Genomic DNA, 17,880 nt, shown 5'->3' on the forward strand with positions numbered 1-17,880 from the left:
CCCCCCCCCCCCAAATCCCAGTTCTCTTTGAGAGAGAAGAAATTCCCCACCTTGGACCCTTGTTTCAAGAGTCTTGCTATGTTATCTCAATAGGACATAAGTAAGGCTGCAAGTCTGTCACGCAGGTCACAGAAGTCACGGATTCTGTGACTTTCCGGGACCTCCATGACAGACTGGAGCCGGCAGATGTGACTGACCCCAGGGCTGCCAGAGCAGCTTGGGGCCCACACCGGCCCCTCCCCGCAACAATGGTGGCCGTTGTCCTGGGCCGTTGGGGCTGTCCCCCGTCAGTGGCGGTCCGTGCCGTGCTCGCCTCTCTTTCACCAGCAGGCAACCTGAGGCCCCTCTCCAGAGCAGCATCTGTGGGGCTCCAGGGGCACAGAACACCAAAAATTTAGTCGAGTATATAGTACAAATCACGGACAGGTCACGGGGCTGTGATTTTTTTGTTGTCCATGACTTTTACTAAAAATGCCCATGACTAAATCTTAGCCTTAGACATAGGCTATGTCTACACAGCAAAAGCAGTGCGTTGGCTAGCCTATCCAAAGTAGCTTGACTCCAGCTAGCACAAGTAATGCTAACCGTGAAGATATCACGGTGCAAGCTTCAGCATGGGTAGTATAAGTCCAGCATGAATCCCGAGTACATTCTCGGCTTGCTAGCCTGTACTGTAATGACTTTGTTGCTGCTGTTGCCCATGCCAGCTGGATTCATGCTAGTTCAGGTAGGCTACCCCATGCACAGTTTTTGCTGTACGGTCATAACTAAAGCCAGTGGTTTACCCAGGGATTGAAATTGGGGGTGTGGGGTGTGTGTGAGAGGGGTTCGAATTTACAGGGGTGTGTGTCAGGGCCGATGAGGGGTGAGACTATGAGGGTGAAGGTGGGCTGTATGGCACCATAGTAAAAACTGAAAAATGTTTCATGACTATTTTATTAGATTTAACTCATGTTTTAAAATTATCACACAAATTAAAGTTGGCTACTCAAGCCTTCTATGAAGCACTATGTCTACATCCTTTTTGGTTTCTTGTTAGAATTTTGCACAACTCAGTTAATGAACTTCTTGAATGCAATGCGTTCATCTTTGGTGGCTTCTCATGTGTCTGGTACTTCCATTCCTTCAATTGATATGCCCATTAGTTCATTTACATGATCAGGCAGAAGGCGACTTCTTTAAGAACACAAAATTCTATTCAATGATGGAAAAAGAACGCTCAATTGTAGCTGTTGTGACTGGGAGTAGCAAGAGATGAATTCCTACTTCTTTCATCCACCGTGTCTTCCAGAGAAGTTTGCAGCTCCATCAAATGCACAAGCAGCCATGTGTTTGACAAGCATTTAACTTCTAAGATGTGGGTTGTCACAGATGCAGCCGATGCATTTCTATTTGTTCAAGTTATAGAAGACACATCTACTGGCCTACCCCTGACATCAAGATAACGTACACAATGACTTGATGCCCATTTGCATTGGTGCATTCATCAGCCATGTATGCAAATTTTTTGAATATGGCGAGAGAGTTCTTCACTTTTTCAACTGTTGAGTCTCACTGTTGCACCACATGCTTCTAGTCACTCAGTTGAGTTTCTTGCAGAAAGATAGTGAGCATTTGCTGGTTTTGTTCATCCTGAAGTTGAACACTGGTTCCAAACAAGTGACAATGCACTTAACGTTGGCTTCCAGTTCGTAGTGTGTGGTATCTCTTGCTTAAATAGAAAGTGGGATGCCACAGCCATGTTTGTTCACATGAACTGTGTTGTGTCTCCAGCATTCTTAACAGCCTCATTAAGTACTTCTAAAATTAGCTTTGAAAGTGGGCTTATAAGGCCTTCTGCATATTGATGCACTCCAGAAGCCTGGTGTTTTGCACCCTTTTCACGTAGTTTGTGAGCATTGGCTTTGCTGATCAGTTTGACAAACCAAGCTCCTCCACCTTTACCAGTTATAGCATTGGGAAGCTTTCCTTCTTCGTAAGCTTTTTTGCAAGAGGTGCACCAGTAGCCATCTTTTGTAACTTCAATAAATGGGAACACTTTGACCGACAAACATCGGAAACTGCCTTTAGGTTTTGGAGACACTGTTCTTTCAGCAGGTAGTTGTATTTGTGCTTCGGGCTGGTCAGATGTAGATATACCACTTGAACCTTCAGATGACGTTGATATATTCTTGGTTCTTGATGTGTTCTTCACCTTGGTTAGTTTTTAGGCCTTTGAGTGGAAAAATTGTTGTATTGTTTTTCGTCTTTTATATGTTGCAGGTCAAAGTGAAAATGAAAAGAGAGATGAATAAAGTAAATGTTTGATTAGGATAATGCAAATTTAACATAAGGATAATGCAAGTTACACCAAAACACATAACAGGTCTAGATTTCTAAAAACATATAAATAAAAAAATATATATATTTAATTTAAATTGACTTTTGAAAAGTAAGCCATCATGGGATAAGAGGGAAGTCTTCTCATGGATCAGTAACTGGTTAAAAGATGGGAAACAAAGAGTAGGAATAAATGGTCAGTTTTCAGAATGGAGAGAGATAAATAGTGGTATCCCTGAGGGGTCGGTACTGGGACCATTACTGTTCAACATATTCATAAATGATCTGGAAAAATGGGTAAACAGTGAGGTGGCAAAATTTGCAGATGATACAAAACTATTCAAGCTAGTCAAGTCCCAGGCAGACTGCAAACAGTTACAAAGGGATCTCAGAAAACTGGGTGGCTGGGCAACAAAATGGCAGATGAAATTCAATGTTGATAAATGCAAAGTAATGCACATCGGAAAATTAATTATAATAATTAAAATGTTTAGTACAGAAACTCCCCAACGTAATGACCTCTCAAGATGGCAACGATGTGAGATAACAACCGTGGCAAATAATGCATTTTAAAAATCTTGGCCTACTAGAAAACATTTATATAAGTTTCATTCCCAGTCACAAATCTAGCATTCTGGAGCAAAGTCACTAAAATATAGTCCAACAAACAGATGTTTATTCAACGTGCCCCTCGCTTTTCCCTCAACTGCACCCCACTCACCGGTGTTGTGCTTGGACAGTGGAGACTCAGAGTTCAGAGGTGCTTTCACGTGAGTACACCTCCCAGGTGGGGGGCAAAAAGGCATCTTGCTCATTCCTCCAGCTGCTCACTGTTCGCTCTGGCCACTGCTGTTTGTTTTCAGGTTTCAGAATAGCAGCCGTGTTAGTCTGTATCCGCAAAAAGAACAGGAGTACTTGTGGCACCTCAGAGACTTACGAATTTATTAGAGCATAAGCTTTCGTGGACTACAGCCCACTTCTTCGGATGCATACAGAGTGGAATAAATATTGAGGATATATATATACACACACACACACACACACACACACAGAGCATAAACAGGTGGGAGTTGTCTTACCAACTCTGATAGGCCAATTAAGTAAGAAAAAAACCCTTTTGAAGTGATAATCAAGCTAGCCCAGTACAGACAGTTTGATAAGAAGTATGAGAATACTTACAAGGGGAGATAGATTCAATGTTTGTAAGACAACTCCCACCTGTTTATGCTCTGTGTGTGTGTGTGTGTGTGTGTGTATATCTCCTCAATATTTATTCCACTCTGTATGCATCCGAAGAAGTGGGCTGTAGTCCACGAAAGCTTATGCTCTAATAAATTCGTTAGTCTCTGAGGTGCCACAAGTACTCCTGTTCTTTTTGCTGTTTGTTGTGCCACCGTTCACTCCACCACTCTGTTGCCAATGGCCCTGCGCTGTCACCTGCTGCTGCCACTGTGACCTCTGCAAGTTGATCTCTTGAGGTTCCACCCAGCTCTCAGTGATTTCAGCTGAGCTCTCAGTGGGGGAACCTCGCTGCTAGTGCAGTCTGGGCTGTCTCGTCCACAGAAACACTGTCCACACAGCAGGACTAAGCACTTAGACCTGATTTATCGGTGATTTCAGCTTCAGTGGTCACTTAACAGAACAAAAGACTATCTATGGCGCCTAATCAGCTCTGTCTTTAAACAGTAGAGAGGGACAGGTCCCCACCCTCTCTCTTGATGCCCTCGATCAGCACAGGCTAAGTACAGTTCTACTGCCCTTTACTCATACAATAAGAACAACAACATTTCATTCCCTCCTAACCACCCTCTCTCTCTCCCTCCCCCCCCCCCCCCCCCAGCCCAGCCATAATCTATCACTTGGGCAACACAGCTCTGTTTGCTGGATACCTAGGTAGATTAGGTGTGAATGTAAATACAATCTGGTCCTGAACCCTTTCCCTCCAGCCCCAGCTCATCACCAGCTGTCAGGAAGAGCTCATTTAGACTTTGCTTACAAATCATCATTTGAAATGATTAGGTTGGCAAACATCACCGAAATGAATGCACTGACATTGTCATAAAAAACTACAGCTGTGTAAGGAAGCTAGTCTATGTTCATACTTTTCAAATCTATTATACTTTTTCAGATACACTTATTTTATCATACTGTATATGCTTTTAAAGTGTGTATTAATGTTTCAATTTCAAGTCAAATTTCCAGACAGTCACTAAATTGGCATGTAACTAGTTCACAAAACTGGGGGGGATGTTGGGGAAATTCAGGGGGGTGGAGGGAAATCACTGACTAAAGCCTTTCAGACACTCTCCATCTTTTGGTTGCCACCTCTGGTGCTTCAAAGGGTCAAGCCATTTCTTCCCACAGAAGAATAAAATTTATTTCATAGTAGATGACAGCAGATTGGAATACATCAGCTACATCTCTTTCTCCAAATATTAAAGCTCACTCCACTAGAGCACAGGCTGCCTTTTCTACACACTTCAGGAACATCGCTGTATCTGAAATTTGCAGGGCAGCTCTGTGGAGTTACATTGTTCAACACTATGCTCTTGGCCTGGCTGCAAGATCAGATGTCAGATTTCATAGGGCTGTGTTACAGTTGCTATCTAGTCAATGTCAATCAGGACTTTTCAGTCTCCCCTTCCAGACTGGACACTGCTTATTAGTTACCTAGTTACCATGCGCACACATTTGAAGAAAGAACAGGTATTTAATTTTTATAGTAAATGTATTTTTTTTTGGGAGGGAGAGGGGGGATGTTGTCATCCATATGGATCCCATGACCCTCACTTTACCCTGCTTTTTCAGAGTCGTCCTCCTCTGGGATTCTGAATTAGTGAGGGAACTAAGGGATGGTTATGGCTGCTCTGCCTGTTATGTCCTTGGGGGGAGGGCACAGGGCATACGGTGGTACAGGTGTGGCTCAACTGACACAGCTGTTCAAAAGCTTTGATCTCATGGACATGGATGTATCCACATCTAAAGTGGGATCCATATGGATAACAACATCTTGAAGAACCACATTTACAGGTAGGTAATTGTTCTTCACCTGGAGATAGACTATTTTATGTCAAATAACTGTTTTTAAAAGTTTAACATCAAAAATAAAATGCAAGTGGTGGGTTTTTTTTTTTTTTTTTTGTTTTGTTTTTTTTTAATGGGAGACACAAAGTTGCTGAAGATTTAAAATCAAATAGATAATTTCTCTAAAATTTAAACTGAATACAGTTTGTGGATGAAGCTGTCTGATTAAAATGGGGGTGGCATGTCAGAAGGAGGCTCTGATGGGATCCCCGGGGTGCAGCCTGGGACTGTGGGACCGCTATGTCCCCTTAACTCACTATTTTGGGTTGTGTCTCACAGTGCTTTGCTAGTGACAAACAGGTGCTGTTATCACTCAGCACACCCGCATGTGGAGCCCCACACCAAGCTAGATTGCATGCATGCTCCCAGAGCCACTCATGAATCACACAGAGTAAGGCAAATCCCCCCTCCCCCAGCTCTTAGCCTTGTACTTCAGGAATATACCATCTTCCACTGCTCAAGACCCTTTACTAAGAAATGCAAGTTTATTAATTGGTTCATCACTTAATCAATGGAAAGTGGATATTTACCAGCCTTTGCAAACTTGAGCAGATTTACCAAGCTCTTCAGGCAAACTCACTGGTAAAGATAACAGTAAAACAAGTTTATTAATTACAAAAGAGAGTCAAAAAGTCAGAGTGATTACCAATATAAAATATATGCATGCAGGCTAGACTCTCAACCCTATTAGACTGGGCAACATCTAGATTAAGCAGTTTTTCTCACCCCACTCGATATTGCAGTTCATAGTACACAGGTTTCACCCTTGAAACCTGGGTCAGTCTCCTCTGTTGGAGTCTTCAGTCTTCTCAGTGCTCTTGTTGCTTGCAGCATAGGTGGGGGAAGGAGAAAGGCCAAGCATGTGGCCACTGTGTACTGTTTTATACCCTTAGTCCATGTGCTTGGAGAACACAAGTCCAGGCATGTCTGGTGGGCATTGCTGAGTCACAAGGTGAAGCAATACTCCCTCTATGTCTCCTGTGAGTGAGTCATTGTATTGTAACTCCTCTGCTTGACAGTGGCTAGTGATGTCCATTCAGCACCCATCTGGGTGTTAGTTACCTCCCTTGTCGTTGTCTCTGGAGAGCTGGCACTTCCCAAACCCACAGCATATTTTAGTGAAAACCATACAACACAATTCTTATAATTTTATATGCATGAATGATGCACATATTTAGATAGAACAATGGCTTTCAGCAGATCATAACCTTTTCCTTGATACCTCATATGGCATGCTTCATGTGAAATATCAGTTATATATAAGCGATGAATATGGGGATTACAGGGTGCTTCCCCAGTGTATAGTGTCAAAGGGGCATACAGTGTGCCTGTGTGAAGTTACACCATGTGAGTAGCAAAGTAAAATTGTACGCTGATTTAAGGAGAGCGGTCATATTAGGCCCCTTCCTAGAAAACAAAATGGCACCTGAGCCACTTTTCACTTTTGAAGAGCTAATGCCGTTATTTATGCATTAGCTTGTGGGTGGGTTTGTTGGTTTTTGAAAAGATGATCTCTCTAATGTCTTCTTCTTTGCATGTAGTATATACTGACAAGTTCTTTTCTCAACTTTTTCAGGTTGTCCGTCAGATGATGTGGCTGATGGATCATATTTTTAAGTATACAAACTTTGGGATTGTATCGCTAATCCACGGAGACTTCTTTATAAGACAGGTAAACAATAGATGTGTGATAGAGCCTTAATTTATCCTTGTAGTCAATGCTCTGTTTTCCATTAAGTTTTCTAAATTTCAATGTGGTCTGCCAGAATTTATCTGTGTAAATTCTGTAGTGAGGATTACAAGGTGAAATCCTTGTACTGAAATGTACTTGCTAAAGATAGATCTAATATAAATTATTTTAATTTGTTTTTAGTAATTGTATTATTTAACATTTATATGATGATAGAGGCCTCAACCAGGTAGGGGTCCCATTGTGCTAGGCCACAGTACAATCATACAATAAATGACAGTCTTTGCTTCAGAGTTTACAATCTAACAGAGGTACATTGCCGTAAATGTAGAATAATATAGTGCGGAATCAGGTCTGGAATACTGATAATGTGTAAACATCAGTGATTCTTGTTTGTTGGCTATATTATCCCCAAAATTGACAGATAAATGATTACTGAGATTTTCTGTATTACTTCTTCCTTTGTTAAATGCAGAGCAAACCATCCTCCAAGAATAAGAAAATGTAAAAAAGGTTTCATTGATCTGATACCGGTTATGCAAAGTATGACATTCAGAATATACATTTCTCCCTTCCCCCCTCCCCCCTTAATTTTTATTTGTCTGGGTTAGGGAGGGGGCGGGCAGGTGTAGGTTAACTGGGATCTTGTAACTTTTTAATGAAAGAGGCTAATCTGTATTTAAAATGGAGTGACTGAAGATCTGTTTGAAAAAATATAAATTTCAGGCCAGATTTTCAGTTAGGAGATTAGAGGGGTGCCTAGCAAATTACAGGCACTATTACATTATAAAATAACAACCTCACGTGGTGGGCCTATAGTGCTTTGTGGATGACCTTTAGTTATATGATGGTGCTCATTGTGCATCTGAGAGAAGAACGGAACCTGACATGTTTTAAAATATTGATCGCTTTGTCTATTTCTTGTATTTACTTACATTTAGCACACATACAAGATAAATACTGAGTTATGTATGCTAGAGGGCAACTGCAGATTTGTTAATAGGATATACATTTTAGGATATTTTGGATGTGTTTTTGTTGCCCTTCCATCTACCTAATGTAACCGATGTGTATTTGAACTTAAATTAAAAGATTATTAAGCTGCAAAAACAATGTTTGCCCTCTATAAAAGGTTATGGTACTGCAGACCTCAAATTTTCATTAATCCGAGATTTATGCTATCTGGAATCTGAGTACTAACAGTGAAAGAGAATTGCATGTTTTTCTTTTGTAATTGTTTTTCTGATGGGCATATACATCACTGGCATGCAATATTCTTCATTGCAAAAGTAGCTACAAAACCCCCTATAATCTTCTTGGAGCCTTGATCATGGCATCATAATAATAAAAATGAACTCCCTCCCTCCCTCCCTCCCTCTCATGAACAGGTTTACTTGAAGTAACTAGAGAATATTTGCTTTTTTGCCAAAGGGGGTGGCTAGTGCTCTTTTTTTCACCTAATGACTGTCTTGCTACTAGTGTAAACTTCATTTTCTAACTTCCCCCTCCCGGGATCGCAAGATACATGGTGCCCTCAAGGAACTACGACACAATGGGTTTTTGTTACTCCCCTGCTCTCCCTGCACAAAAGATCAAGACTATTGCTTGTGCTATAGAACTACTAGTCACCAGTTGGAAGAATGCAGATCCTAAAGCAACTGCCTAAGCTTAGGCCTTGGCTACACTTGCGAGTTACAGCGCTGTAACTCACTCCCCGTCCACACTGGCAAGACATTTGCAGCGCTGCATGTACTCCACGTCCCCGAGAGGAATAGCGAGTATTGCACTGCTGCTGCAGCGCTGCGGCACCAGTGTGGCCGCCTAATGCGCTGTGAATGGCCTCCAGAATTATTCGGCAGTATCCCACAATGCCTGTTCTAGCCACTCTGGTCATCAGTTCAAACTCTACTGCCCTGGCCTCAGGTAACCAACCATGTGACCCACCCTTTACATTCCCATGGGGAAAAATTAGCGGGTGCTCTGCACCCACCGGCAGCCAAGCTTCCCCCTCCTCGCCTCCTTCTCTCTCCCCCCCCGCCCCCCAAGCCTGCTGCGTCCCCGCTTCTCCCTCTCCCTCCCTCCCAGTGCTTCCTGCCCCCCCGCCACCTAACAGCTGTTTGGTGGCCCTTAGGACTTTCTGGGAGGGAGGGGGAGGAGCGGGGACGTGGTGCACTCAGAGGAGGAGGAGGTGGGGCAGGGGCGGGGACTTTGGGGAAGGGGGTGGAATAGGGACAAGGCGAGGGCGGTGCAGGTGCGGGAAGAGGCAGGGCCAGGGGTGGGGGTGGGGGTCGAACATCCACTGGGCAGAGGGGAAGTTGGCGCCTATGCATTATTTCACCACCCAAACACTAGACTTTGAAAACCAATTTTATCAAACAAAAGTTTCTTCTGATCTCAAGAGATCAGCCACATAGCCAGGTCAATATATAACTCAGATCTTACCCAATAAATACGCTGTTGCCAATCCTTTGGTAAGTAAAAGATAAAGGTTTATTTATAAGGGAAAAGAGGAAGATAATTAAAATAGTTAATCATGTACATACAATTATTGCAAATTTCTTATCTCAGGTTTGTAGCAGTGATGGAACAAATTGCTGGCTTGTAAAGTCTCTGGTAACTTCCAAAAGATTGGAAGGTCCTCAGTCCATAATCAATATGTTCCTTTCAGTTGTAAATCCACAGGCCAGAGAATCAGAGCAGGAAAGAGGCAGCATGGAGATGATTCAAGGGTTTTTTTTGTACTCTCTGCCATGTGGATGGAATTTTACTGTCCCAAACAAAATGCACAGCCCAGGAAAAGTACAGGCACAAGATGAAGTCCAGGGTCACATGCCATTACATGGCTTGCTGACTCACAGGGACCAGCCTTGGCCACTTGGAGGCTAAAACAACAAGGAGTCTGGTGGCACCTTAAAGACTAACAGATTTATTTGGGCATAAGCTTTCGTGAGTAAAAACCTCACTTCTTCGGATGCTAAGCCGTCTGCAGGAAGACCCCTCTGGGTGGAATGTGTTTCTTTTATGGCCCCATTGTGAGAGTTAATTGCCTTTAATGGGCCATGAACACACAGCAGTCTGGCTTCAGTGTACCTGGTGGGTGTTACCCCAGGAACAAACACATTTGGGATACAGATATATAATATAGCCAATATTCATAACTTCAGATACAAAAATGATATATGCATATAAACAGGATAATTTTATTTAGCAAATAACTTTTCTATTAACACCTTACATAGGGTGACCAGACAGCAAATGTAAAAAATCAGGACAGGGGTTGAGGAGTAATAGGAGCCTATATAAGAAAAAGACCCAAAAATCTGGACTGTCCCTATAAAATCGGGACATCTGGTAACCCTAACCTTACATGATATAATTTGTACAAAATTTGTTGCAGTTGTCTAACATTGGCAATATTAATGATATACATGGTCAGACTTCAATCATACAAAATTCCCCCCCCCCCCAAAAAAAAAAAAAAAAACAGTGAAAGGCATCAGTACAGTGGAGTTTCTTTAGGTAAAGCCATCTTTGAGTTGTCACAAGTCAATGTAGCATTAGGAAAATATCCCTAGTGAGAATAGTTCAGTTCTTGGACTTCCATATCTCTCAAATGTCTTACCAGATTTGCCTCAGGCTTCTCAAAATAATTCTACCTTGGCATATGTTCATCTATGAAGATAAGGATGGATTGCTTTTGAATTTGGAGAGGCAGGGAGGAAATTGAGTTTTTAGCAGAAGACCAGTCTTCAGCATTAACTTTGTAGAAACTACATTTTCTTCATGATTTGTTACCCCTGTAATTTTAAAATTACTAACTAATTTTTATATTGAGCATATAATACATAATTATTTTATCATTGGTATTTAAATATGCATTGTGTAAATGTATTGTGTGTGTATTTAGTGTATTTAAGCAACGATGTACAAGCCAGGATATGATTGTATCCTTGGGTTCTGGTATAGCTGAGATATAGGGCCAAATTCTCAGCAGTGTAAAATGATTAGGTCCATTGACTTCAATTAAGCTATGCCATTTTACACCAGCTGAAAATCTGGCCCAGAGAACCTGCTCATCGTGACCTCTTAAATCAGTTCAGGATTGAGAGAATTGCAGCTGAAGAGCCCAAACCTACAAGTCCTCATTCACATGAAGGAATCATATGATTCAAGGGGGCCCTTAACGAGTGAGGGTTTGTAAGATTTGGCCCCAGATTTCTATTGTTACTTTACTTCCCCACTCTTCTACTCAAGAAGAGGAAGTCAGGACTTGATATTTTATATCTTAAAAAAAATCTAATCTAATTTTTTTTTAAAGGGCACTTTGAGACAGTATTAATATATCAAAAAGTAGTAGTAAAGGGCAGAAGCACAGTCATTTTTTACTTGCCACTTCAGGTTTAATAACTACGAGAGTCCCCAGACTAGCTACCTTGGTGCCAACTTTTCACTCTTCTAATATCTTGTTGTCCTGAGTAATGCTTTGTGTTAATGGTGTTGTCTTTTTTTGGGACAAAAGGAATGACTCGTTTAGGTAGCTGCAAAGGTTGGCAAGGAATTTATTTAGAGCTCTATACAAATCAGACTCTTGTCTTGTAAATAAAACAGATAACAAAACATAATTTCAGAATCACACACCAAAAAATGAATCTGTGCCAGTAGCTGCCTACCTCTATAGAATGCCAAAATGTAGCTCGTGGCTCCTCTCTCTCGTCTAGTAGCAGTTGTGTTCAGAAACAATAATATGAATGTTTATGCTTGCTGGCCTGAATGTTTTCAGGGAATTCCTCCTAATTGAAATTTCTCATATAATCGCCGTATTTTATATTATATAAATTAATTTCAAATTACTTATGATTTTTCTTTTTAAGAAAGGAACTTTTTTTTTTTCTTGGTGAACTTTTACTTTATTTAAAATGAATACCTTTAGTTTTTATCTTATTTCTTTATCAAAAACCTACTTTATAAATGCTGAATGCTGGTACATTTATACATAATGTAAACCTACTCTTTAAAACCATGACCAAGGGGAGAAATGCCCTCATTTTACAGTGCAGTTCTCTCTGTGAGCTGAGGGGTGAAAAGATTATCTTCTTACAGAGAAGATCTTTCCCTGGTGTATTGATTGTCATAACTGCTAGCTTTAGCAAACAAATAAGCAATACGTTCAGGGAGCACATCTATGGGAGAATGGGAAGAGTTCTGTGATTGGCTTGTATGCTATCAACAGAATTAAATTCTAGTCTCAGATAAACCTTTGTAACCCTACTGAAGAAAAGAGAGCAGTACTGAAGAACTTGTCCCACCGCTTTGTATTGAAAATAATGGTATTGCGCAAGGGTGAATGCAGTGAGGACAGAGTTTTGTCTTGCATCCACTTTATTATGAGTGGTGGTGTGTGAACCTTCTTGACTCTTGGATTCCAGGTTGAGTTTGCAGTGGCAATAAAAACTTGTAAACTTGGGCAAATTTGATCAGAGGACCATTAACAGATAATGTTCTGGGGTTCCATATTTATTATGTTATATGGAATCCCTTTTTGACAGTATAACTGCACTTTAAAGATTACACTTTAAAAAAAAAAAAGAGAACTGATCAGAATGGTAGTTTTACTCTCACTCTTGTAAACCTCTCTTCATTCCTTATGAGGGTGGCATTCAGTTGACCATCAGTGGCTGCCTTTGGGGAAAATAGTATTTATGTTGGCATTGAAAGTTTATTATGTAGTGCTCTCAGAAAAGACAGAGTTTAAACATTTTAATTGATAAGTTTTTAGAATTTTTTTAAAAATCTGCTTAGATTTTAAGACTACTTAAAATATCACTAATCTTTCTCTATTCTCACCCTCCCAGGGAAAAGCTCACCGTGACCAGCAGCTTGTGCTCCTAAAGGAGCATCTAGACAAACATTACAGGAGCCGTGACCGGAAATGGATTGTACTGTTTCCAGAGGGCGGCTTTCTTAGAAAAAGGAGGGAAACAAGCCAGGCATTTGCTAAGAAAAACAATTTGCCATTTCTTACATATGTCACCCTGCCAAGACTGGGAGCAACACAAGTTATTCTGAAATCACTTGTAGCTCAGCAAGAAAATGGAACCCCCGCAGGTGGAGATGCGATGGTAGCAGGTAGGAATTGTTGTTATGAAATCTCCAAATAGCTAATGTTCAACGTGAATACATAGTTATTAATTAAAACTTCATGATGCTTTGAGTTAGAGGTCTTTTCCAGCCAGGTCACTACCTGAATGTGTGAAATCTTGTGCAAAATTTGCTGAAATTCTAATCATTGTAAGCATTGGTTGACCATAATATTTTTAAAAATTTCTTAGTATTTGCACTTTCGTTTCAGTCCTTTATTTCTGGAACTTGAAAGATATTTTTGGCTGTATTCTCAAACTTTCTGTTCTATTTAGATTTTTATACTCTGCACCCATCATAGTGGTATTTGAGTGCCCAGCCTGATGTATGGAGATTCACTCCACTAATTCCTTACTCACAGATGAAACTATATAGTCTGCTGGTTTGGAACGTGTGTCATAGATAACAGTACATAACATCTTTGGTATGTTGTATGCAAGTGGCTAATTTAAAATATTGTTAAGTAGGGAGTTTACAAGGGGCTTTAACAGATTGAAGAACCAAGATGCAGCAGCTGACACTCGGTGTTCATGATGGAAGCCCGCTCAATATAGCAATCAGGAGGTGACTGGAAATCAGGACTTCTCTTTATAGTCATGGTTTTCTCTTCATATATAACTTTAAGTAGGATAATAGTAGCACTTTTGCAGCAAAATTGCTTCCATAGTGAACAAATTAATCATACATGTTGAACTCTCATACCAAGTATCAGACTATTCTAGAATCACCTAGCTGCTTTTAATTTTCATAGAGAGCACCTAGAGGTGATTATAGGGGGAGGCAGTACTCTGCGGACACTTAGATATAGGATCCATAAACATCACACTTTTACTGTTAACATTTATCACAAAAATGGCATCTTCCTTATCTCTAGAAAGAGAAAACTAGATAAGAGAGCACTCCTATAAATGGCTGTGTTTTGAATAGCCATTAACAACCATCTTCTAATAAGAGAGACCTTCTAGGTTGAAATAGTCTTTCTGCCTTAAGATTCCTCTTCTGATACCATTTATTTCCTCTCTCTGCTGTATTCAGAAACTTGAATGCAGAGTTTTTGTTCCAGACTACATGGATCTGACACTTATAAATCCAACTGCTTCATTGGGTCCCTCCATTAATAACTGATTTTTTGGAGTAGTTTCCTCCTTTCAGCTTTGTGTTGGGGAACTGAGTAATAGAAAAAGTAATCTCTCTTTTCCCCACCCCTCTTATATAAAAGATCTCAAACACCTTTCTCCCTCCCTCCACTGGGTTGCCTTTTAAGAGTGTCTTTTTTTCCTCCTGTCTTTAAGAATACCACAGATGTCATACTTGCAATTTCCCCCATTCCGAAGGGGAGCTGCATTATGGGAACTTTATTGCAAAATGCAATGTATGCAGTCTATTTTTCCTTCATCAGTGTCTGTTCATGAGATAAGAATTTTCCTTTTCCCTCTGAAACTGTGCTTTCTTCTCCTCCAAGTATTCCCAGGAAATTTATATTATTTTACTTTCCACTTTTCTCTCCTGGCTTTTATAACTTTTTATCGCAAACTTTATTATCTTATCATGTCATGTTTGTTTCATTTTGATCTTTTTCCAATGTTTCCTGCTTTACTCTACAGCTTTTACTGTATCCCATATACTTTTGTGATTAAACTTTTCATTTTGAGTCTTGAGATGTGAAGGGTTGTTTCATATCTGTTTTATTGTGGAGCAGTTCTAAGGAATCAATAATGCAGGTCTGTCGCATCTTACGCGCATTTAACATGCGCGATTTCAACTTTACGCGGTCGGCAAAAACAAAAAAAAAACAACAAAAGAGAAAAACAAAAGTTTTAATATTATACCTGTAGTGCAGACGATTTCGCCCGCCATTGAACTCAATGGGGTTTTGGCTATACACGGTTTTCACTTTACGCGCTAACCGCGGAACGGAACCCCTGCGTAAGATGAGACAGACCTGTACTTACTTACTTTTTTGTCCTGGAGTGTTTGCATTGGAGAGGGAATAATGTGACAGTGTAACTCAGGGCCCTAGCTATGGGGGTTGATAATTGTGGCTTTAAATCTGTCTGGTCACTTAAGTTTTATTTTTGCTTTTTGGCATTTTCAAAGAGTCAGTGGGTTTAGATCTATCTTGACTATAGTTATGGGATTTCCATCACTCATAGTAGAGGCAGTGATTTTTTTCATATCAAAACTAGTGTTATCTGTAACTGAACCTAAAGAATTATACACCATAACTAAATTTGAGAGTAGGGATTCATCCTTTCCTTTATAAAAACCTGGCACATCAGTGATTGATTCTCCCTCTCCCCCCCCCCCCAAAAAAAAAAAACAACAACAACAACCAAACAGTATGAGGATTGGTCTTAAAGTATATATACAAAAGGATATATTGAAATAGAAGACTGGGAGCAAACCCTATTAATGAAAGTAACCTTGCCTACCTAGGAAATGGGAAGAGATGGCCTACTGATAGGGGTTGATTTTTATTTTGGAGATAGCAGAAGTGTTCTGATTAAAATGAATTGCAAGTTGAGCTGTGTGAATTGCATCCCTTAATACTTGGCATTCTTCTCTCCAGCTACATACAAAATGGAGACAGAATCAATTCTCTGAGAAGATTTAAAGGAAAACCAATTTTTATTTAACAAATAATGTTATTGGGGGAAAGAGCATTCACCTATGCTAAACTTTCCTAAGAGAAATTACAAGTTTCCTCCCCTGCCCCAGGTGGCTGATGTTTTCTTCCCCACTCCTTGGCCACAGACAAGGTTATGAAAAGCAAAAATCCCATTATTGGTACATTTCCCCACCTCCTGCTATGCATCAAAATAAACAAGAAGATAAGATACCTTCAAGGCTCCCTTGTGCGATGCTTAAAAATAATCATGAATGCAGAAAAACATTCTAATGTTGTCTTTAGAATCTAAGCTTTCTTTTAAGAAAAATGAGTTTATATCCATTTCCTTTGTTGAGAGCTATTTGAATAGGACAATGCTGTTATCCTTTCTACCCTGCTTTTTAGAAAGGACTACATAGTTTTGCTTCTGCTCTTGTGCGTTTGAACTCATTTGCTTCCCTAGAGACTTGCCAGATAATTCACTGCTCAGTCTAGCGTCTTATAAATTGTAATACAAGGTTAAAGATCTTACTAGGATTTTTGAATACGTTCATGTTTCTTACAGCCTTACAATCACATACCTTACAACTAAAATAATGTATAATAGTGGACTGGAAATCACTTGTGCAGTAAGGGCAATACCACAAAAATGGATAAACTAGTAAATTTTCAGTGGCCATCATACTAACATATAGGGGCTAAGATCTTTTCACTCATGCTCTTTTTAAATTAAAAGTTTTGACTTTAAGTAAACATATCTATTTTATTACAGCTAGCTAATCCATAAAAGACAACACAACTTTTCATAGGTTTCATAAGAAGCAATAAAAACCTTCAGACAATTTTGAGCACAGCATAAATGATCAGCTGTTAGTAAGTTTGAATCTGGTTACTAAAGGAAACAATTATATACATCAGCAAATGGTTGCCTTAATTAAAGTTCATCACTTGCAATTTCTGTGAAGTGCGTTTAATACACAGTTCAGTTTGCAGGCAGGTTACTCTTACAAGCAGAATCACAAAACAGGAGCTTCAGTGCTAATATCATGGGACTCAGCTGAATTAAACTTCAGCAAGGCATGCATCTAGGGCTTTTGTGGGTTTTTTCAGACCTTTATGGTTGTGTGTGTGTGTGTGTGTGTCAGGTGAAAGCCTATTTCTAGTCTGATTTTGCAGCTCTTTGTAACTAAACAGGATTCATTGGGGGATAGTGACAGGTACTCCAGCTGAACTGTGAGGGTCTTCTTCTACCTCTGTTCTTGGTGATAAGTTAGTCTTCCTGTTTCATCAGGCAAAGTGTCTCTGGTTGCTTCCTTCTTGGATCTGGTCAGGAGTTTTCTCGGGAAGCTTCACTGTTGTTGGGAGTGTCTTTATTTATGACCTTTCAGACTTGGAGATGGCTCCCCGATGCTGTAAAACTATTCATTAGCTTACTCCCTAAATAGTGAGTTCTGAGGTTGAAGTGCCAGTTGTTAGGGGAAGCATTGCAGATTCTCACTTCATTAGTTACCTGGTACTCTTTCCTCTGTTACTATAAGGTGGGTGCACAACTGGTTGGAAAACTACTCAGAGTAGTTTCCAGTGGTTCAGAGTCAAGCTGGAAGGGCATTTTGATTGGGGTCCCAGAGGAATCTGTACTGGGTCCTGTTCTATTTGATATCTTAATAAATGATTTGGAAAATGGCTTAGAGAGTACAGGTATAAAGTTTGTGAATGTTATCAAGCTGGGGGGGGAGGAGTCACAAGCGCTTTGGAGGACTGGATTAGAATTAAAAGTGATCTTGATAAATTGGAGAAATGGTCTGAAATAACTAGCTGAAGTTCAATAAGGACAAATGCAAAATACTATACTTAGGAAGGGCTTATTGATTTCACAAATACAAAATTGGAAATTTCTTCCTAGGAAGGAGTACTGCATAAAAAGGATCTGGGAGTTATAGTGGATCACAGACTAAATGAGTCAAACCATGTAATACTGTTGTCCCCCTTCCCCCACCCCCAAAAGTGTGGGTGGATGGGGGGGAACATATCATTCTGGGAT

The 17,880-nt window shown here is 40.2% G+C and overlaps 1 protein-coding gene across 5 annotated transcripts in view; it reads left to right on the plus strand.

The window, feature by feature from the left end:
• LPGAT1 (lysophosphatidylglycerol acyltransferase 1) overlaps window positions 1-17,880 on the plus strand; it is a 173,514-nt gene that overhangs the window by 52,943 nt on the left and 102,691 nt on the right. For all 5 annotated transcript variants that reach the window (XR_004644969.1, XR_004644970.1, XM_034764541.1 and 2 more), the window contains 2 exons: window positions 6,980-7,075; window positions 12,946-13,219. Coding sequence is in view for 3 of the 5 variants with exons in the window: in XM_034764541.1 (XP_034620432.1) it covers window positions 6,980-7,075; window positions 12,946-13,219 (370 nt within the window). In the remaining 2 variants the exon portion in view is untranslated. The remainder of the gene's footprint in view (window positions 1-6,979; window positions 7,076-12,945; window positions 13,220-17,880) is intronic.

This window comes from Trachemys scripta, chromosome 3 (assembly GCF_013100865.1).
Source record: "Trachemys scripta elegans isolate TJP31775 chromosome 3, CAS_Tse_1.0, whole genome shotgun sequence".
Lineage (NCBI taxonomy): Eukaryota > Metazoa > Chordata > Testudines > Emydidae > Trachemys > Trachemys scripta.